Source organism: Geospiza fortis, unplaced genomic scaffold, assembly GCF_000277835.1.
Source record: "Geospiza fortis unplaced genomic scaffold, GeoFor_1.0 scaffold40, whole genome shotgun sequence".
In the NCBI taxonomy this organism is placed as follows: Eukaryota; Metazoa; Chordata; class Aves; order Passeriformes; family Thraupidae; genus Geospiza; species Geospiza fortis.
Genome location: NW_005054297.1, coordinates 12450231 through 12472765, shown reverse-complemented (window position 1 = coordinate 12472765; position 22535 = coordinate 12450231). Strand labels below are relative to the sequence as shown.

The 22535-nt window shown below is 40.2% G+C and overlaps 1 protein-coding gene across 2 annotated transcripts in view; it reads left to right on the top strand.

Moving 5' to 3' along the window:
* Positions 1-814: 814 nt before the first annotated feature.
* Positions 815-22535, top strand: part of TEC (tec protein tyrosine kinase) — a 34008-nt gene continuing 12287 nt past the window's right edge. Inside the window, exons 1-4 of one of the 2 annotated variants that reach the window (XM_031063144.1) lie at positions 815-943; positions 6232-6413; positions 20179-20280; positions 21312-21393. In XM_031063144.1, coding sequence (XP_030919004.1) covers positions 6276-6413; positions 20179-20280; positions 21312-21393 — 322 coding nt within the window. In that variant the 5' untranslated portion in view covers positions 815-943; positions 6232-6275. Of the gene's footprint in view, positions 944-6230; positions 6414-20178; positions 20281-21311; positions 21394-22535 lie in introns of those variants that run through there. The other variant, XM_005415483.2, reaches the window with a different exon arrangement.

Below are 22535 nucleotides of genomic sequence, written 5' to 3'. Positions count from 1 at the left end.
AACCACCTCAATGCCAGCTGACCCTAAGAGGGACCATCGCTTGTCAGTTTTCTTTACTTACCCCAACTACCTAAGTTAGAATGCTAAAAGGAAACAAATGATGTATTTTGTAAAATGTAGTGAGCCTGTTTCCAATAAATATTGGAAAACTGGCTCTGATTGTGATAAAATGCTCCTTCTGTGTGTGTACATGAATACTTTTCAGCTGAATAAAGGATATTTTGCAGTGTCACATGGTCTCAGAATCTCCAGTCAGAGTGGTCACAGAGTTACCCCTTAGCCTGTTTACTTAAATACCTAAATTTCATACAGGCAAATATGAATTTTATTTTTGCAGGGTTTGATTGTGTATATAAAATTAGCCATTTATTGTTTGGCTGATTTTTCAAAGAGAAACCAAGCTTTTGCAAACCTTTGGGTATAATTTTGAAATCTCTTAGAAAGTAGTTCCCCCAAATTACATTTCTCACAGCTAAAAAAACCCCAAACTTGCGCATGATGGAAGTGGTTTCTGAGAGTTTGCTGTTAAAAAAAAAAGAAAAAGAGGGAAAAAAGTAAATCTAAATATTTCCTAATGTTTTTTACTTCTCCTTTTTCTGGATATGATACATTTTGTATATTATTACAGTATATCCCCCTGAACTTGAATTTTAAAATGATGACAGATTTTTGCTAAAGTATATTTCTTTTGTATTTGTATTTGTGTGAAATTTACCTTTTGAACAGGGATTAATAACAGTTGTATTTTATTTTTTTCAGTTTTTAATTTGCAGCCTTAGATGTGGGGCCAAAAGACAATACAAGAGTATATTTTGCAACCCTTGCTTACACTGAGCTGTAATTATTCAAATAAGCCTGTGCTGGATACTTATGTAAATGTTCACATGTAACTCAGTTCATGGTTTCATGGTAAAGCAACAGAAGCTCCAGCAGAAAAACCAGGGTAAGGAGTTCTCCTTTCCTTGTTCCTTCTGCACTGTTTCTTCTCTCTACCAGAGGAGCTCTGGGCTGTCTCTTCACTTGCCCCACTGCAGACATTTGCAGGGACACATTGTGAGCTTGGTCAGCAAACTGGTCTGAACTAGTTAAAATGGAGGAGGAAAAATATTCTGAAACATACAGATTTGAGGAAGGATTACAAGGTACCAGTTGGGTTTTTAAAATTGACATTTTGATTGATACTTTTAAAAATTGAAGTAGTGAATATTCTATATATATATTTTTTTAGTCTCCTGCCCTGGGAGGTACATTTTCAATGTTAAGTATCCAGATCTGGAGTTGACATGGGTTTGGATTCATGTGTCCCAAATCTGAAAAAGAGCAGTTGTGCACAATGTATGAAATCCAAGTCAGAAAGCTGAGGATGGTTATTCCTTAGAGGGATTGTCTACCTTGATTGCCCATCAGTTTAACATTAAGACTTTGCTCTGAAGGACACAAATTCCTCGGGACATTTTACCATCACTAAGGAGGTGTTGAAACTCAGAAAACAGTTCCACCTTGCTTTCATTTTTCTTTTCAGCTAATATTTCCTCCTAGTGTTCCTTTTGTATAATTGTGATAAGTATATTTTTCAGAATGTGTTTTTTTCTTGTGAGCCCCTCCATGACTATGTGTGGTGCAAAGATCTGTGCCTTAAAAAGTGACAATTACTTGTTACATTTGGCTGAGAGAATCCCTGATCAGACTGGATGCACTTTCTCTTTTCTGCTCGCTAGAATTTGCCCTGGGATTTTCATACATTTTTTCAACTTTTTCAATGTTAAAGGTGCTTACAGTCCAGCTGGCTTACAGGTACTAATTGTTTCAATAAACAGACACAATCTGGGAGCTGGGAGTGGGAACCAGAAGATGTGTGGGGTGGGTAGTGATGCAACACCTGAGCTTACCGCATCGCTTAGTGGCTCAGTTTTCCCCAGTGAAAATTGGGAAAGGTGGCATGCATAAAAAGCTCTCTGTACACATGAAATTGTATCTCGTGCATTTGGACCGATATTGACTTAGAAGGCTCATCTGAACAGTTGTTTTAATTTGTTTTGAGGAGGTGTATGGTGACTTCATGGCTGTACAGATTAATACTTGTACAATGGGAAGATGGGAAACCTGAGCTGATGCAGATACTTTGATGCTTAAAGTTGAGGATGTTTTCCTGCCCTGAGAAAAGCTGAGAATCTGTAACTCTTTCTGATTTCTGCCATAATTCTGAGTCTTCAGCATCTCTGCAAATTAGATTGTCTTTGTTATTGTGTAACTATGGTTGGCAGGGAACAGGGCAATTCCTTGGCACCAGTCACGTTGTGAAAAGTTTATATTGGGTGTCAGCCTGAAACTCCCACAGTTGTTTACAACAAGATAACGATGTGTCATGCAAACAGCTTCATGTTCTGAGGGATGGTCTGGGAACAAAGGAGTGTTTGGGGGGAAGTGGGGCAGGGAAAATATGCAGAAAATGTCTAAAACTGTAATGAAGAAAAGTAGTGATATATGGGTTTGTTAAGAGTAGATGTGGCTGTTACAGGGGCTTCTTAGTGAAGTATTTCTATTCTGAAGAAGAACTTTCAGAATGATAGGTGAGGGTTCAGTTATCCTGAGCCAAACAGAAATGTATCTAGGGCCATTGACTTGGAAATAACTCCAAATAAGGCAGGTTTCTGTGACCAAATGCAGATTCAAAGGCTGATCTTGTGACCTGGGAAACTGGTTCTAATCTGCTGAAATCTTCATAGCAGAGATAATTCAGTGTAGCAACCAAGAGCAGACATTTACTGATGCTTTTATTTTTTAACCCCGATTTTGTCAAAAGGATTTTTTTGATTCTTGTGTCATGTTAATGTAACCTGGTTGAGAAATGAAATATATTAGTGTCATCAGTATTGAGATTTGAAATCGTAGTTAACTTTGAATCCTTCTTGTGCTCTCTAATGCAGCACTATAGGGATCTAGAGATAAAATGGATAATAATTATGTTTTTCTTAAGTACAAAGAGAGAATTTTTACTATTGAGAACAGCAGAATTGTTTTGAGTGGGAGATTGTGTGATGGGAACCCTTAAAGTTTTGTGTGCATTAAGCTGGTCTGAAAGTTAATACTGGCTTTTAATTTTTTGCAAAATGTTTATATTTTAAGTTTATGGTAGTATTCTTCCTTCTGCAATTACCTTTAAGATTGCCAATTTATTTTTAGAAGGGAAATAAAACAGAATTGGTCAGCTTTAGTAGTTAAATAACATATCCAAGACAATTAGTGATTAAAAAAGATCTGCCTTTTTCCCAGAATGCAATATGACAGATTACCAACAAAATGTATGTGTAAGCATTTCAGAAGAAAAGAAATAACAAAATGTAGATTATTCATAATAATCACCATTTGTAGTCCAATCATCATATTTTACTTATGCATCCTAGCCTGGTCTTTTTTTGTAGTTCCACTTAAACCACTGTATATATATTTTTTTTTTAACATATGAAGAGGTATTCCTAGGAAGGAAAAGGATATTTTAAAGCTGTTAACAACTACTTCCAGCTGTTGTGATAGCAGCAGTATGGGCTATGAGAGCTCAGCTGGTCAAACCAGGGACTGAAAAGTAGTATCAACACTGGACTGGAAGGCAAAGAGTGTCACTTCATGTATTGTGACAGCCATCAATTGCTCACAAAATGAGACACACTACAGTGAGTTTGTTTACATTTGATTTTATTAAAAATTATGTAGTGTAAGGCAATGTTGTGAGGAGGTTTGTGGCTTTTCAGGATTCTCTGCCAGAATTCTGTGAAATGTACTGTTTTGTCCATGCTGAAGTTATGTTGCCTGCAGAGAAAAATGTGCATGCCATTTCCCCAGTGAATTCTGAAATACTCTAAATAGCAAATAGGTGCATAAAGTAAGCCCTGTGAAGAATGAATTATTTTTTTGTTTTACTCTAGGGCTTTGGTTTGGGTTATCCTCCCACCCCCTCCAAAGAGTTGAGAGCTTGTTCAGTCACTGGTGCTTCAGCAGATGCTGCTGTTCCTTATTCAAGCCGTGGCTTCAGCTCCAGCCGTGCTGCTCTAGCCTGAGCTGCTCTCCAGGTCTGTGCCTGCAGCTTCTCCTGGCTTTGGAGCACAGCTTCAGGCAGGGAGGGCTGAGTGGTGCCATGGGCAGGGCTGGCAGAAAGTGAGCAAAGCAAAAAGGAGTGGGGAGGAAGATTTCTGGAACAGCTTTTGCACAACCTCTCCCACAGCTTTCATTCCTGCCTCCGTGCACTTCATTTAATGTGTCTGTGCAGGCAGCTGCCTGTGCTGCATGATGAAATCCTGCTTGGATCCCTTCCCTAACCTGCTTCCCAGCCGGGCAGAAGGAACACCTGCACAAGGCAGGGTGGCATGGCAGGACAGTGGTGGGTTGATGAGGGAGGAGATCAGCTGTGTTTAAGCTGTCATCATTGTGAAGAACAGAGAGATTGCCTACAGCAGGACCCTGGAGCCAGACTGGCAAACGAAGCAGCTGTGGGTGCATTGATTTTCATGGACTCCTAAGTTTGTCCATGACAGGTATCAGTCATGGTGTAGAGCTTAAAGCAGCTTGACATTACTGAGTGACCAAAACTGTCTGAATTCAATTGCTTGATTTTGATAGTCAGCATGAAGTCTTTCTAAACAGAAGTTGGAAGGTGTATGCTTAGCAGTTTCTGAAAAACAAGCTTAAGTTCTTTGTTCTCAAACTGACATCTTCTAAACAACATTTGTGTCTGAAAATTTTCATTAATAAAATTGGGGCAAATTTTCCAAATAACTTCTACTGATCCATCTTAAGTACAAAGGGTTGTAGTAAATGGGATTACATCAGGCTGATGACTGGTCACTAGTGGAATTCTCCAGGGCTTCATTTTAGGCCCAGCATTCTTCAACATCCTCATAAACAACTTGAATGCAGGATTGAAAGAATATTAACTGAATTTTCCAAAAATACTAAATTGGGAGTGGCTGTTGACTGCCTCAAGGGCAGAAAGAAGCCCTGCAGAGAGCCCTTGACAGATTAGAGAGATGGGCAATCACCAACCATTTGAAGTTTGACAAGGGCACATTGGGGATTCTGCACCTGGCATGGGGCAACCCTGGTTGTGTGTGTAGACTGGGGAATGAGAGGCTGGAAAGCAGCACTGGGAGCTGTGGTCTGTGGCAAGCTGAACATGAGCCAGCAGTGCCCTGGCAGCCAGGAGGGCCACCCATGTCCTGGGGAGCATCAGGCACAGCATGGCCAGCCAGGCAAGGGAGGGGATTGTCCTGCTCTGCTCTGCACTGGAGCAGCCTCACTTTGAATATTGCATGCAGTTTTGGGTGCCACAATGTGCGAAAGACATTAAGCTATTCAGGAGCATCCAAAGGAGGGCAGCAAGGATGGTGAAGGGTCTAGAGGGGAGTCCATATGAAGAATATCTGAGGACACTTGGTCTGTTCAGTCTGGAGGAGACTGAGGGGAGACTTCATTGCAGTTGCAATTTCTTTGAGAGGGGAGGACAAGGGGCAGACACTGATCTCTTCTCTCTCGTGACCAGTGACAAGACCCAAGGGAATGGCCTGAAGTTGTGTCAGGACAGGTTTAGGCTGGATATCAGAAAAATATTCTTCACTTAGAAGATGGTTTGGCACTGGAACAGGCTCCCCAGAGAAGTGATCACAGCACCAAGCCTGACCATTGAAGGAACATTTGGACAATGCTCTCAGATAGATGGTGGGATGCTTGGGGCTGTCCTGTTCTGGGCCAGGAGTTTGACTTCCATGATCATTGTAGGTCTCTTCCATGCAGGATATTCTATGATTCTATGATTTTCAATTTTGTGTATAGAACTCTTTTGCAAATGACATACATGCACAGGCCTTAGCAATTAAAACTTCTGTACAGGTTAGAAACTTCTGTACAGGTTTGTGGTGAAGAGCAGTTGTGCACTGCTGCTTGCCTGGAGCACATTTCAGACTTCTCACCCATAATCTGTGACATAGGCTGCAGTGTACCTGATTTCATCCCAGTCACGTACAGCTTTGGGCTTCCTGGGAATGTGCCAGTGCAGCCCTCAGCTGAGCAAAGCCTGAACTTTTTAGTCTAATAATTAACTTTTGTAAACTTCCATGTGAGCTCCAGCTTTCTGTATATTCAGGCAGTTTCGTTTATAAGTCGAAGCTCTTTTTGTTACAGAAGTCTCCAATTCTGTGATCCTCCTAAGATCTGGTAATGTTTTATTCCTCATCTTCACAGGAACTGATGTTCAATGGCTAGAAGAGAGCTGACAAGTGGCTGAAATGAATACGACTACTATCCTACAAGAGATTTTGATTAAAAGATCACAGCAGAAGAAGAGGACTTCTCCCTTAAACTACAAAGAGAGGCTTTTTGTACTTACAAAGTCTATGCTAACATACTACGAAGGTCGAGCGGAGGTAGGAGACACAGATTGCCTTTGTTCCTTTTTGCTTTTGTACCACACTGGCTTTTTTTCCTACTGTATGTCACACTGTCAAGAGCTGATCAGGGAAATGGTCATTAGTGGCCATGAACGTGAGCTGGCATTTCTCTTATTTATAATGCAAGCTGACAGAGGTGTAGGTAACTTACCTGGTAGTCAGTGTGAATTGGTTCTCAATAGGAGAAACAGTGTATAGCCAGGATGGCAGGAATGACATAAAATAGCATTTAGAGGTGGTCATCAAAGCTGATTTCTTTCTCTCTCCAGAGAGATAAAAGATCACTGCCATTATGAATTGGGGAAAAGGTAGAAAAAGTTGCAATTGCAGTTTCTTGTAGCCGTGTGTACTGTGAAGGCCATTGCATTCACATCTGGCAATTAACTGCATTTGAGCCGGAGAAAGATCATTTGATAGGAGCAGTGCATTGCAGACCAAGTTCAGCAGAGACAAGATCCATTAGAGTGGATCATGCAACCTGGTGATTGAAATGAAGCTGTAAGCAGTTTATCTTTGACCATACAAGCAACTCATCCAGTTTACCACTTTCTTTGTAAATTCAGTTACTCAGAAAGTCATTAGTGTAAACCATGCAAATCCTCAGACCAGCATTATTTCAAATAATCTCCAGACTCAGTTTCAAGGTCACCTGCCCCCAGAGTATAGGTCACCTGCCCTGTCGTATCCTCAGTGCTGGGGGTGATATTTTTTCCCCAGGTCATCTGCCCTGTCATATCCTCAGTGCTAGGGGTGAGATTTTCCACTTAAGTGAGGCTACTTTCCATGTTTGTCACAATGCTGAAGAGGATTAAAATGACTGCAGTAGCTTGTGAAACACATTGTATACATTGGGGTAGCCGTTTAACAAATAAAGCTTAATGGAGGGAACCCTGCAACCTCTTGACTTGGCTGTCTTACCCGTGCTAAAAGAGGTAGAGGAGAGCTAAGGCTTGCTAAGCATGTTTCTCTGCCAGATGTCATGGTTGCACCAGAACTGAGCTCACTTACCACACTACAAGATGCTCACAGCACTTTGTTCTTTGAAAGTAGCTTGGACACAGTCAGGGATTAAGAACAAGATCACAGACTGAGGTTGGAGGGGGCCTCTGGAGGCTGTGTGATCCAAGCCCCCCACTCAAGCAGGGCCGCACAGAGCTGGTTGCCAAGAGCCAGCTGGCTGTCAAATATCTCTGTCCAGCTGACTGTTGAGTATCTCCATTGATAGAGTCTTCACAGCCTTGCTTGGCACCCTGTGCTAGAGCATGGTCACCCTCACAATGAAATAAGACCAACATTGTTTCCTGGTGTTCAGATGGAGCCTCTTGTCTTTCAGTTCGTGCCCACTGCCTCTGGCTCCTCTGGACACTGCTGGCAATAGCCCGGCTCTGCCCTCTTTGCACGTTCCTGTCAGGCATTTTACGTCCCTGTTTTATGATGGCACAGTGTACCAGTCACTCCTGTTTTGGTGACTCTGGCCTCCTCCCAGAGAATAAAGAGGTGGGGGCTAAGAAGCTCTCTGAAATATGTCTTGCCTGCTTATCCCATGTCTTACATTCAGATCAAATAGAAATGTGAGAAACAGGTTTTGCAGGTCTAGTTGTCACCCTTTAAGAAGTTACCATTTCAAGCTTCCCCTCTTCCAGTCTTCCCCTTCCAGTTTTCCCTTTGCCCTGCAGGTTAATGTCCTCTGGCTAAAATGCTTTTCCAGGAGACTGACTTGTGGATCTCTCTGAGAGGGGGTTTAAACTGTCAGTTTTACTTGCAGTGAGATTGAACAGGGCAGCCCATAGTGCCCTCAGTGGAGGATGCAGTAACTTAAAAAATTTGTGCCTAAAATACACCCAGTTGGGCTGAAAATATGCCTATGCTATGCCATCAGTTTGCTGCTGAAAAAGGCTGTTTTATCCCTGTCCTAGACCTCCTAGGCTCCTCTGCTTGCTTGAATTCATTCTGGTCCTTCTTGGAATCCATATTGCTCTGAAAAAAATTGCTAATCATGGAATCATAGAATGGCCTGGGTCAGGAGAGACCTTGAAGTTCATCCAGTTCGAGTCCCTCTGACCCTGGGCAGAGATACTTTCCACTAGCCCAGATTTCTCAGAGCTCCATCCAACCTGGCCTAGAGCACTTCTAGGGATGGGGCATCCACCACCTCTGTGGGCAACCTGTTCCAGTGCCTCACCACTCTCACAGTAAAGAATTATTTCCAGAAATCTGATCTCAGCCTACTCTTAGTTGGAAGCCATTCCCCAGTGTCCTGTCACTACATGCCCTTGGAAGCAGTTTCGCTCTTGCTCGCCGTCTCCCTTCAGGTGCTGGAAGGCTGCAGTTAGGTCAACAGAAAGATATTTGATCTGGTTTTATTTTTGCTGGATTAGTGTTCTGCTGGGTTAGCACGCTGCATGGGGTGGGTGCAGGATCTAACAAGTGCCAGAGGCCGTGCCAGGTGGCGGAGGAGAATGGGATGCTCCAACTGTTGACATCAGCAGGTTGTTAGACTGGCTCAGCCATAATGCATTACTTTCCCAGCCTCAAACCATTTTCATTTTCACTGTTCCTCTTATATTAGATTCTTTTAAACATTAATCAGCATTTTATTTTATTAACAATGTTGTCTGAAAATAGTGAGCTCTGATCTTAAAGGGGCGTACTGAATACTTTTATCTCTTTAAAAAACCACAACTGTAAGACTAAGATCTCTGTGGTACAGTTATTCCTTAATGTCTCTGGAGAACTTAAATGGCAAAGATGTTTGTGGGTTTAATTATTTGTTTGGTTATTGTTTGGGTTTTTTTAAAGCCAGTTGTGGTGGCTATAAATATGTAAGCTGCATATTCTGGCTATGGTAATTTATATGAAGAGAAAAAAGATATTAGCCATCAAGATAATTCTGCCCCCTCTGAATAACTGAGGGTTTATTGCCGAAATAAATGTGACTGCTGTGTATGCTGGTTGACTTTAAAGACATGACAGATGAAAGGATAGGTACAGACTGATTTAATTTTGGGCTTGGCAGTATTCAAAGTCCAGATTGGTAAAATAAGCATGGAAATCCCAAGCCAAGAGGATCTCACACCCTCATTTTAATCCCATAACTGCAGTGGTAGCAGTCTGCCAAGGGTGATTGAGTTCTGCTCCTCTAGGCAAGTGTGCAATTCCTAGTTTGGTTGTTGGCCAATCTGAAATATTTTCTTGTTTTCTTCCATTTTAACTTTTATGGAACTTCAGTAGAAAGAGTTAAAAAAAACCCCAGGGTTTGTGGGCACGTGAATAATCATACCACTTCTTTTTTAAAACAAGACTGAAGTAAATCTTGTTAACCAGATTAGTCAATACTCAGAGTGTGGGCAGGTTGGGATTATTAATAAAGTGACAGAATTAGACATTTTGTATGTCTAGTGACCAAAATGGAACATTTATAACAACAAAAAGCAGTCAACCGCAGCAAACAGTATTCATGTAAATGCTGCTGGGCAATTTAATTGTTTTGTGCAGCCAGAAGTGGAGCATCACTTGCTCTTTGAACAGAAACTGCACATTATAGACACCACACTTCTCTGTTTTTTCCTGTCCTATGTACTGAAAAAGCCCCATTTACCTTACTTGGAGCAATAAATTATTATCTCCTAAACATGACTACTAACAACAGGCTAAAATCTTATTTTAGCTTGCTCATTACTGGTTTAAATCTTTCTATACATCCTTTCAAGCAGATCAGGCCCCCTGCCATGGCACAATGGCTGTGCATGCCTGCAGTGAAGCTGGAACTGCACTGCTGCCATGAGGAGGAGAAATACTGTTTATTCACTTAAAGATCCTGCTCTGCTGTAAGTCATGGAGCAGGTGCATGAGCTATTGATGGAGCACAGTACAGAATCAGTGAAGAGGCATTTCAAGACTGGTTTCAAAACACAGAAGGCTGAGGAAGGAGAATCCTGGTTTGGGTCACCTGTGCAAAGCTCTACAATTATGATTAATATCATGGGAAACTTACTTTGCATAGGAAGCCAATAGGACCTTGGCTTTTACTGCTTACCTTCTGGGCATGATGCTGTTGGATAAAAATTGTGGAAGAAATATCACCTTTAAGTTTGTTAAAAAGATGGACATTAAGAAGCTTGAAAATAAAAATACATCAGGAACCAATGTGCCTTAAGTGTCATGGAGATACTTTTTAACGTCAGAAAAGAGAAATATTCTGTTTAAGCTGGGATGTGTTCTGGTTTTGTCTTTTTTTCTTTGTCATAAATTCTGAGAATTAGTAAGTGTAGCTGTTGGGGAAATGGCATCATTGCACTATTGTGCAATATTGGACTAACAACGATTAAAAGCAAATGAAAGGGCTGAGCTAATGTTGTTTCTTGAAGCTCTTAATGGTTTATCAGCTGTCATTGTTGGAAAGAGTATTTTCTGTATTTTTTCCTAATGTTGCAAAAGTGGCTATTGAAATCTGAATGTGATGTGGTCCATTTACAATGAAGACAAAAATTCACTGCAGTAAAATATAACTGCATTGGTCTCCAAGCACAGAGTACTGGTCATGAATGTATAAAAATAGGGAAGAAGTAAAATATCTTCCTATTCTGAGCATTGATATGTATTATAATGAACATCTTGCTGGTTATGCTGCAGTCAGAAAGACTTAAGATATGTACAGTATTCTCAAACATGTATTGTAGACTTACCAAGCCAGCTTTAAGCACATTTATGTAGATAGCAGTAACTAGTTTGAAAGTGGGAGGTGATAAGCATTTTTTCACAAACTGACCCTTGTTCTTGAGGACTGCTGCACTATTCTTACTGGTGTCAGCTGGAGTGATGGATTGTAGTGTGACTTTGCTGGATAATCTGGTTATATAGCAAAGGCAGTGTTTGTTTGTTTCAAATGAGGAAACACAAGCATGAAATATTTTATTAGGAGATCTCTTTTCAATTTTGTGTGGTTTGAAAACTGAGGATAATATTTCAGGGGTGCTTCTGGTAATTTTCCTGAACTATTTTCTTTCAAGAAATCAAAACATACCAGTCAGTTTTAAATTGATAAGCAAATTCAAGACATTATTTGACTTGCTTGAAAATCAAATATTTCATGCAGTGATTTAAAAAAATCTCATTTGGAATGGCTTTCTTTATTTTTGACCAGCAAAAATTTAGCTGAAGTTTTAGTATGACTTTTTCCAAATTGCTAATTTCATCTTGAATGGAGTGTAGGTTTGAATTCCAAGGAGGCATTTGTGGAAATAATACCGCATATGCATGGCCCTAGGTAAATTTAGCCATTTTCTGTCAAAAGTGACCTCATATGTTGAATATTCAACTTAAAATTCCCTGGAGTTTATTTTCAAAGGATTGGTGCATTCTCACTTTCATCTGTGTCTGTTTGGAAAATCAAACCTTAAGTGTTTATCTAGGAGTCCACTGAAATTTTAAACACTTCAGTAAATGGACAGTGGAAAGGAGGACTCATTTTACCAGCATGGCTGGTGTTGCACAGTGCCCCCCACACTCCTTTGCAGGCTGGCTGCAAAGAACAGCATCTTTTATTCCTGTCAAGTTAGCCAAGACCACACAAAAATTGCATCCAAGCTACCACATCCATCAGGGTTGGCCACCACCTACTCGTGGTTTATTGGCTTTCTCCTTGTGTGCCAGCGAGTTTGGCTGCTGTGAATCCTTTCTCAGCACACAGTGAGGTGTCTCTGAACTTGGCAGTCGGATGGCCTCAGCTGGGGCAGGCTTGCTGCTGCATTACAGAACAGCCATGATAGCAAGTAACACCTTCTGCACAAAAGTTTTACTTAGCTAGTACTGGCAGGGCATCTTGCTTGAACTTAAAAGTGCCACCAGACTACAGGTTTTTGCTCTAGATGGCATTTTAGGCAAGGGAAATTCGTCACGATGAAGGAAACAGAGTAAGTGTAGGTTTTAAAGTACTTCTTGCAGTGAAATAGTTGAAAAGAGCTGGTCTGTGCAAGTGAGATGTCCTACTAGTTTGTTGGTTTGAAAACTTTCACATTGATGTTTTTCATGAGTGTGGTGCTTCCAAAAGGCGACACAGATCTGGTCATAATTTTATCAATCCTTGTCAATATGTAGACTGTTAGTATCCTCATAATATATTGAGCCTGTGCAATGTTCCCTTTCACCATGATATTTCTGTCTCTTTGTCACTCAGCTTGTTTATCACCAATACTCTCTAGTTTGAAGGTGTGCTGGTGTGTGTGGTTTGGTTACTGTCCTCCCACACAGGGCACAGCATGCTTGAATTAACCTTTCCATCCCACTGCAGCTTGCACTGACCATGAATGTGAAGCTGACTATGAGCTTATGAACATCAAATTTCTTTATGCTTGGGCATCTTTATTGTTTCCTCACGTTTGCTGTATGGATGACGGTTCACAGCAATAAATAGTGTACATTGGATTTTGCATTTTCAAAAGGCATAGGCTAAATCCTGGTTCCTGTGGTTACCCTACATGTGTTTGGGTGGACAGGAGTCTGCAGCGTTAGAAGGGAGGAGGAGAAGGGGGTAGAGTTTGGGCTGCAATGCCCACTGGCTCTGGAACTGCTGCACAGAAGATGTTGGAGTAGGCACATCATTTACCTGTTTATTAGTTTGCAGAAACCATTTGCTTCTACAGAGAAGGCAAATGATAGTTCCCTGAGGAAAAATGTTTAAGAGTCTGAACTTGGGAGGTGCAGAATGCTCCTGTCTTCAGTGGCAGTAGTGGTATTTGCCATTAGAATCAAACTTGTGTGGAAAGTTTCTTGTGTAAACAGGACTGTTACAAATGATAAAACCCAACCAGAATATAAATGAAAAAAGCAGAATACAAACCTGAACGTTTTGGGGGGTTGCTCATTTTGAAAGTCTCTTCCTAAGGAAAAAAGGTCCTTCTGTAAGGGTTATGTTTGGTTCTTGTAATTTGAATATAGAGGAGACAGAAGCTACTGAAATTACAGTGGTGATATTTTAAGGAAGGAAAAATAAAGCTCTGGGGCCCACCCCAAAGCTGTAGGTTTCAGGGTAAAATTGTGTAGCTTCATTGCGACATTAATATTGTGCAAATACTTCATTTGGAGCACAACAACATTATAGACTTCCAAAAAGCTGTGCTTCTTACTTTTCTTTTTTAATGGAAGATTAGTTCATTCTACTGTTGTTTATTCCTATAGTGCTTATCCTTTATAATTTTTAAAATAATTACCCTGATTTATGGGATTTCCTTAGTCATTGCATATGTGATTTAATTATTTTATATAAATGAAAGCACAATTCTGTATTACAATGCTTCTGAAACCAGTAGGTTTACGGAGAATTTTTTAGTTCCAAGTCACAGGTCATAATGATAGAGCTTTCTTAAAGTACTTGTGAGTGAAAAGCATTCAAGTTGGAGACATAATGTAAAGCTATTCATGTGGATGAGAGCAGCTTAACAGATGCATGAGAATGCTCACTTCTAAAAGGCAATTCATAAAGAAACCTAAGTTGTAAAAAAAAAAGTTGGTTATGTTGTAGTAATGATTCCCTGTTTTCTATAACAGCTACTGAAAGAAAAGTCAGCTATAAAATGAGAGTCTGCAGTAACTATCTTTCTATAAGAATTTTGATTTTTATGAGATGGAACAAATGAAATGTAGATGAAGTTGAGCAGCATAGATTGTAGTTGTTGAGATATAGAAAAGGCAGGAATGAGAACATTTACCTTATGACTAAACAGGAGTGGATGAGTCTTAAAGGTCTTAAGAAGGAAGAACTGGAAAATAGATTAGAGAAGGCAAGAGAAGTCCTAGTTTTTTTAAAAGTGTGCAGAAGAGAAGCTGAGAAACTTTAATCTGTGAAGATCATTTAGAGAAAAATGCAAGAAAAACCAGGCTTGTTGAAGGTACCTGGAAGATGCAGAAATTGCACATCAGCCAACAAAGAAACACAACAAAATAAATAAACAAAACAAAATAATCTCAGATTTATCTATGCTCTGTCTGCTGTGAGGTAACAAGTCTTGTGGATATCAGAGAGCAGCCGAAATCCTGTGTTTTCATCCTAGTAAGGGTTTTTTGACACTGCTGAATTAGACATTTTCATATGTCAGCATTAGAAATTACCTATATAAACTTTGTAAATCTGATTGCAGAGCACATGGGAAGCTGGTACTGTGTTGAACAGGCATTGGTGGCTTGTTTCCAGATTCAGAGCCTGTCTTGAATGGGATGTCCTATTCTGTATTTTAGTATTTTCACTACTGAGACTTTTGTTGGAATAGAAGCTTGTTGAGATCTCAGATGAAATAAAACTTGAAGGAGCTGCAAGTGTTTTGACAAGTCTAGAAATCCATGTGGTATATTTGGATTAGGTATGAGGTGGGTTTGATTGTTGCATTTAATGCCAAAATGCTCAGAGAAAGAACAGCAATAAGAAGACAAGTGTCAGGCTGTCTCCAGCAGGACCTGGGAACTGTAGTGGAGTCCATTATCTGAACCTTGAGAAAGTAGCTAAAGCAGCAAGTGCCTTGGCTGAGTGCCCTCTTGGATCCTGTTTTGGGCTCTGGTCACTGGCCTGTGGTGCTTGTGGACTTGGGCTCTCCTCTCTGCATGGCTCAGGCAGCATGGAGCTGAAGTTTGGGCTGAATGCAAGGTGTCACTCACCCAGCAGCCAGAGGGTGGTCCTGAGCAGGGAGAAAACAGGGCAGAAATGCTGCAGCTGGGCTGGGCAGACTGAGAGCTCTGGGTGAGTGGACTTTACAAAAAGCCAAGAAGAGAAGACTTGTCTCAAAGAACCTGAAGAAGTATGGCAGTTATTTTGACAGCTGAAGGGTTGTAGGTTATTTAAGGCCTGATATGGATGGAGACCTGGCTGATTTATTATGTGTCCTTTACTTTTATGAGGTTGCAGCATATCATAACTACCTGTATCATAGCTGGAGTTGTGCATATTTTAATGGCTGCCGCTCCATTGCAGGAGAAGAGTAAATTAATTACATTAATTACAGATACCACACTGTAGTCATGGTTAGGAAGTTGTATCAGTGCTATGACAGAGAATTTGTTTTTGTGCTTTTCAGTCTCTCCAGTGCTGGTCATTGACATCTGCTGAGCAGCCAGGCCGTGGTAATGGATTCTCAGTTTCTTAATCTGCAAGACAGGGTTTAAAACTTTTTTCTTCTTAATTATGTCTGTACTTTTTTCCCCTTTAAATTTTTTCTTGCTGACAGATATTGGATCAGGTCAGACTAGATCAGAATAGTAATCACCTTTCACTTTTCCTAACAATTCTAGCCACTTTCAAAAGGTAAATAAAAATACTTGATACTCACTTTTCTTAATTTAAAAATATGATTTAAAGGAGAAGGGCATCCTTCAATGTATTTAACACACTGGAAAATGTAGGAATAGAAAATGTGGCCACCTAACACCTAGCTACAGTAATTATATTTGCATAATCTGTAATTGGTTGCCTCAAGAGGGACCTACAGAAGCATCCAGTCAGTGCTTCTTATTAATAAATGGCAATACTATTAAAAGGGAAAAAAACCCCAAAAACCTGAAAGCCCAACCTCCCTCCCTATAAAGAACTCGAAAATGAAAATACCAGTACATTTGGCTCTGGAGCATATTCTATCAGAGCAGCTGTCTGTAGGCAGTGTTGGCTTAGCCAGGCTTTTTGTGGTTTTGCAAACTTGAAGAGACACTCCATAAAAGGAGATAAAAGTAGTGCTGTGATGTGCTGCACTTGTTAGAACTCAAGCTCCATGGGTCACATGCTGATGACCTCAGGATTTCCTATACGGGGGTAGGCATGGAAGAAAGAAATAATATGTACATCAAGGAAAGAGAGAAAGAGAGAGTATGGGGGAGACAAAAATCTAGATATTTCTTGTAAGCTGGGCTGACTTATGCATGTTTTCATTGAGGCTTTTTTTTTTCCAAATCTAACACCCTTTGTATTGTTTAACACCCCCACATACACACATACTTCTGCAGGGGTAAACAGTGCAATATGTTCATCAGCAAAGAGGAAATACGCTGAAGAAATATTTTCATCTGATAGTGAGAATATGGGCTTCTGTAGCTGTAAAGCTTCTGTATTTAGCAGTGGAGTAATTCCAAATGTACAGAGGATCAGCTGCTTGATTGTACACTTATCTAACACTTGGGTATTTCTTGTCTTACTGTATTCTACGATTATTTTTTTTAAGGAATTGTGTAATCCTGTATTTGTTCCGTATCTGACAACATAGGTCTAGTGTTGTGACTTCTTCATACTACTGTTTAATATGCTAAATAAAGAGGAATAACTTATTCTTTTGAGACTGTATGGCAACAAGACTTGGCCATTGTGAGCAAGGAGCAGGACTTCTAAAACTGTAAATCAATATTTTGAAACATAGGTAAATATGAAATATGTACAGCATTTTAAAAAGCTTTTTATAATAGTTTCTGTGTAGTCACTTCCCTTTTGTTATTTTCAGAAAGAAGATATATTAAAAAAGAAAACCCACACCAAAACTCCAACCTTTAGTGTGACTTTGAAGCACATATTTTACCTATTTTAGGTTTTCCTTATTGGGATTTAGTACTTTTATACCTTTATTACTGTTCTAACCATATTAGCTTCTATAGGCCTCCCTCTAGAGGCATATGTCTATCTTTAGTAAAGGAGCAGACCAGGTTTGATAGATCCCTGTGTTTCACTGACCTGTGATTCTTCCAAATCCTCTGTGAATACATGTATCCCATTCACAGAGTATGCATGAATGTTCTGGTAAAATACTGCTACTTCTACAATAAATCTATCTTTTTCTACTCTGTTAGCCATCTTCCACCTAAAAAAAAATAATCTCTAAAAATGTCCCTCTTCTTCCTGCTCTTCAACATTGCATGATTAGCCATTGTACTGATTTTGTCTCTTTGTAGCTTTTCTTGTTGGAAGGAGTGGTTATGGTTGGATTTCTCAGGGCTGGTTCATTCCCACATCTCTACTTCCCAACTGCTTCAGGGCTTGAACTCTGCCTTGATTCTGCATTTCATGTCTGCTGTACAGCTGGGTGGAGAGCCCATAGAACCCATTTGCCTGGAGAATAAATGCAACACAGCTATGGTATGCAAGATGTCCTATTATTATAAAAGGAAATCATTTAGGTAGGGAGGAGAGAGAATTGCAGTGGTCTTTTTAGCATTTTTCTTGAGTCATTCTTTCCTGCTTCTGTGCACCGTAGTTTATATAATGAGTAATGGTCAGCTAAAACAGAGCTGCACACTTGGCATTAATAACTGTTGCTTTTACTGTGATCTGGAAATGTCTTGAGCAGTAGGTTTGTTTTTAATTTCACGTATGCAAGGGGGTTTTAAATCTATAAAATATGCAGGAACAGAAGAATCTTCCCTGACAATAGGTTTAATAAGGTGAATTGCCTTGTAAGGTGGGTCAGCTTTGTGTTAGCTTAATTTAGCATCTTGTGATGAAGCAAACGGAGCCACCCTAAATCAAGAAACCATACAAAGGTATGACTTAGGAAATACAATTACTAGAATGATGTGCTGTACACCAGGGGATTTCCTTTATGTTTTTCCCCCAAATGTTAGATGATTATCTAGTTGGATTTCTGTCCTTTGTCCTCCCGTCAGTGTCCTCTGAGTGAGCTCCCTGAATGCAAGAATTGACATGAAAATCTTGGAGCCCAGAAGGAGGGTGATTCAAGATAAAATAACAGTGTGTTCCTCTAAGGGATTTCTGTGATTCTGGACACAAAAACTCCCTCCAATGTGTACTGTCTGTCTGTCCTGCAGCGTCAGTTAACCAGCAGGTGGGATCCAAGCGGTATGGGCACCCCTCTGGACGCAGAAAGCAGGGTAGATAAGTTACAGGAGTAGTGTTTCTTCTTCTTTGCCTGTGGTTGTGCAAGAAAGAATCTGGGGAGGTGTCTTCAGCACAGTTATGTGGGTGTTGAATTCTGGGGTCCATGAAAAAGCTGATCTCGTTTGGACCCTCCTGTTCTGCCTTGGCTAACCTGGCATCCCTGAAACTGCCAAGCAGCCACACAGTGACAAGGAGAGGGAGAGGCAGTACTGCCTGCTCTGCCAAATGGTGTATGTTTCAGTAACAACTTTTGGCTTTTGCATGAACTTTAGGGCATCAATGCTCAAGTAAGGGGATACCATAGAATATACTGAGTTTGCAAGTGACCAACATGAAATAAACAAAAAACTTTAAATTATTTTTTGGTAAAAAAATTCAAGGTTGCATACTTAGGACAAAATTATTTTTCAGTGTTACTTGATAAATCTTTGTAGTGAAACTCATGGTAATGTTTATGATTTACTTTTTTCTTTATGGTTGGTTTACGTGCCTAATTCCCCCATACATTCCCCTTAAAAAACCTACCTTTCTTGTGCATGTTGGTTTTTCTGGTAACAAACAGCAGTTGCAGCTTTATCTGAACTTATCCCTTGTCATTCTTCCTGGTGCTGACCATGATGTACATGAATTCTTTATGCATGTTTTCTCTGCACTAATCTATGTAAGACTCAGAGTGCTAAATGCATTTTAAATGCTGATGAAGCTTCATGGGTAATTAACTGTAGCGTTTCTAGGGTGATGGAATCATAACTGCTGTATTTGAAGCTGTTCTTTGATTCTGTTTGCAAGACTGTGTTTTCAGTTGCTTGTGATTGTACCAGACTTCTGCTATTTGGGCTAAAATTTCCATCCCCAGGAGAGGAGCTGAGTAAGGATTAGCATATCTCAAAGAATTCAGTAATTGCTAATTATTTCCACATTGTGTGAACAGTGTCAGTCTTTCAAAAGATGTACTCTGGACTGGATGTTCTGGATGTGCTTGGCAAATCAATTTTTTTGATGTGTATTAATTCAGTACCAGCCATGAGCTGCTACTGCTATTTTTTTGTTCTGCATTCCTGTAGAAATTTCCTCTCCTTTTAGAGATTTGGTTGTCCCAAAAGTGAGAGGTGGCACTATACAGTCTTTCTGTGGATTTCAGTGTAGACTAAAGCCCAGTACACCTTCCTCTCATTATCAGCTCTTCTTCCAAGAGGCTGCTTCTCCAGAGTGTTGAGCTACACTGTCATTCCATGCACTGTGCAGCACCTGCTGAGCACCTGTGCCTTCTTTAAAATGCTCATAATTATCAGTGTAGGTGACTAAATCTCAGATTTAGTCTATGCTTTTGACTTTGCTTCTCTGGACTTCTGCTAGCCTTGTTCAATACACACCCCACTTTGGTCTAGGTTGCACCTGTATCTCCTGCCTTCTGTCTCATCAGGGACTTGTGTTGCCTGTGTAGCAACAAATCCAAATTTCTCTGGAACCTTAGTGGAACACAGCAGAAGCCTCCAAATGGTGGGAGCACTTCAGCAACAGAACAAGGAAGCAGATCAGATGAGATGATACCAGTTTTAATCATAAACTCAGCAAGGGGGAAGCACTTCTTTTTTCTGAAGTTATTTTTTGTAAAGAGTATATTAAGCCTACAATCACATCTGATTGGAAACTTTCTATATAAAGAATTGGTACTTTTCACTAGCAAATTTACTGTACTCAGTGCATTTTCACAAGTGCAGATCTTTATACTCTCAGTTTTCAGACAACTTCTCCAGTTAAAGTCACATAAAGTGAAATCACTATTACAAGTGGGAAAGAAATCAAGATGTCTCTGCTGAAAAAAAAGATAATTAGATAAATTGGTTCTCTTTTAACAAATGTTTTCTTTCTTTTCCCTTTTAGAAAAAGTACAGAAAAGGATCTGTGGATATTTCAAGGATTAAATGTGTAGAAGTTGTAAAAAATGATGGTATTATTCCATGTCAAAATAAATATCCTTTTCAGGTATGTTTTCTAAATATAAAATACATAAATTAAAGTGCTGTTTTCAACAACACCAAGTCATTTGGACATAACCAATTTAATCTAAAATTACTGTCAATTCCAAGTACTGAGCCCATTCTCTGTCTCTTTTGGGCTGGCGGGAAGTAATTCAGGATCAGTGGTTAAAACACATCCCCTGCAAGGGGGATCTGCTGCCCTTGCAGTCCCTTCCCTTGGGAATTGGGCCACAGACACTTGGTTGTTTTCTTTTCCTCACCCTCTCAGCTTGAATTTTGACTGGAAACTGCCTTGCCCTGTTCTTCTGCTGGAACAAGAGAGCTGACAGCCTAATTTACCAGTCTTCATTCTTTCACATTAAATTAAATCTAATTGCCATGAAATGATATAGGAATAAGAAAATCAGAATAGAAGTGGTTGCTTTTTTCCTTTTCCCTGTTTCATTGTTAATTGAATGGAAATGAAAACAGAAAACAAAGTGCTTAGAGGGGAAAAAGAAAAATGTGTGTGTTGGATGCTTACTATTCCCTCCTTTCTATAGAGGAAATGGTTGGAGTAAGGAGGAATTCCACTGCTGGAGAGGGGCAGCAGTGACTCTGATCCATTTTTTCCACAGCACTACTCTTTTTCTGCCAATACAAGCAGTGGAGAAATAAAAAAGAGTCACTCCAGAGCAATACTGAATCAGATGGGAGAATGTCTGATTGCAAAGTAGCTTTCATTCATTAAATGGAACTGTGTTCCACTGTTTTAGAAAAAACACAGTGAAGAATGAACAAAGCAAAGCGTGAAGCAAGCATTTTAAGGAATGCTTACAAGATAATATACCATTACAAAATTCTTCCTAATTCTCCTGAAAACATCGTATCAGAATAATTACACCTTAATAATCTTTCCCAGTTTCTGCATTTTGTGCCTGAATACACTAATTTTGCCAAATGTAACAGTTATTTGTCTTACTCTGTTTCTTTAGGAAGAAATGAATTAACATTATGAGGTGAATGTATGTTGATTATTTCTTTTCTCCCCTCCAGGTTGTATATGATGCTAACACACTTTATATTTTTGCACCGAGTGCACAAAGCCGGGATCAGTGGGTGAGGAACCTGAAAGAAGGTAATGGGAACTGCTTGTACTTAAACCCTAACATAGGCAGATGGCTTTGCTTGAGCTGTCTGCATGGATTGGACTTAACTTGGTGCTGTGTTTTGGATTTGTGGCCAAAACAGTGTTAAAAACTTGCCAGTGTTGTGGTTGCTGCTGAGCAGTGCTTGCACAGCATGGAGGATTTGCCTTTTTCCTCCTTTTTCCTCCTCTGCCCCCACAGATGGGGGTGGACAAGAGGCTGGGAGGTGACATAGCCAGGACAGCAGGCCTGGTCTGACCAAACGGATATTCCATATAAAACTGAGCTCAGCAATAAAAACTGGGGTAGAGTAGGTCAGGGATTAGGGTTTTCCCTTCCCTATTGGCTGCTGCACAGGGGCTGGCTGGGCTCTGGTTGGCTTGTGGAAGATGGTGAGTGATTTACTTTACATTACTTCTGGGGTCTTTTTTTCTCTCTTCTGGTTATTAAACTGTGTTTATCTCAAGCCAAGTTTTTATCTATTGTTCTTTCTATTCGTTCCCCCATCCCACTGAGTTGTGGGAGCGGGTGAGGGCCTGCATGGGTGCTTAGCTGCTGGCTACATCAGCCCACAACAAATTACAAAAATGAAATGGTAGAGCTTCTGCTGCTTATATCTACCAATTTTAATTTTTATTGGGCCTGCTCATCACTTGCATACACAGGGTGTGGTAACAGGTACTGAGAGCCTCAAATGCTCAGGCTGATCTAGTTTGATTTTGTGAAGTGCAGCTGCAATCAGAATTTGACTCTGCTTTTGCACAATGAGTTAAAAAGTTTATCCAAGCTAGCTGATGGCATCACTGGAAAGTTTTGTTTGGATGTAGCTAGACAACACTGTGGGCCTTAAGCTGATGAAAAATGATAGGAGGTTTCTCTGCTGAGATGTGATTAGATAGTTGCTTTCACAGTGAGTAAAGATGTTTTTTTAAATTTGCCTCTTAATGCCCTCTCTCACCATCAGGTGCTCACATTAATTACAGGTGGTCTGCAAATTAATAAGAAATTATTTCTGGGCTGGGGTCAGAGGGCAAGGAGTGACCTCTGAAACTCAGCAAGCCCATAGCATGGGGTAAGCAGCCTTCCAGGCCAAAATGATGAATTGTGCCATGGAATAGAGATAAATATCAGC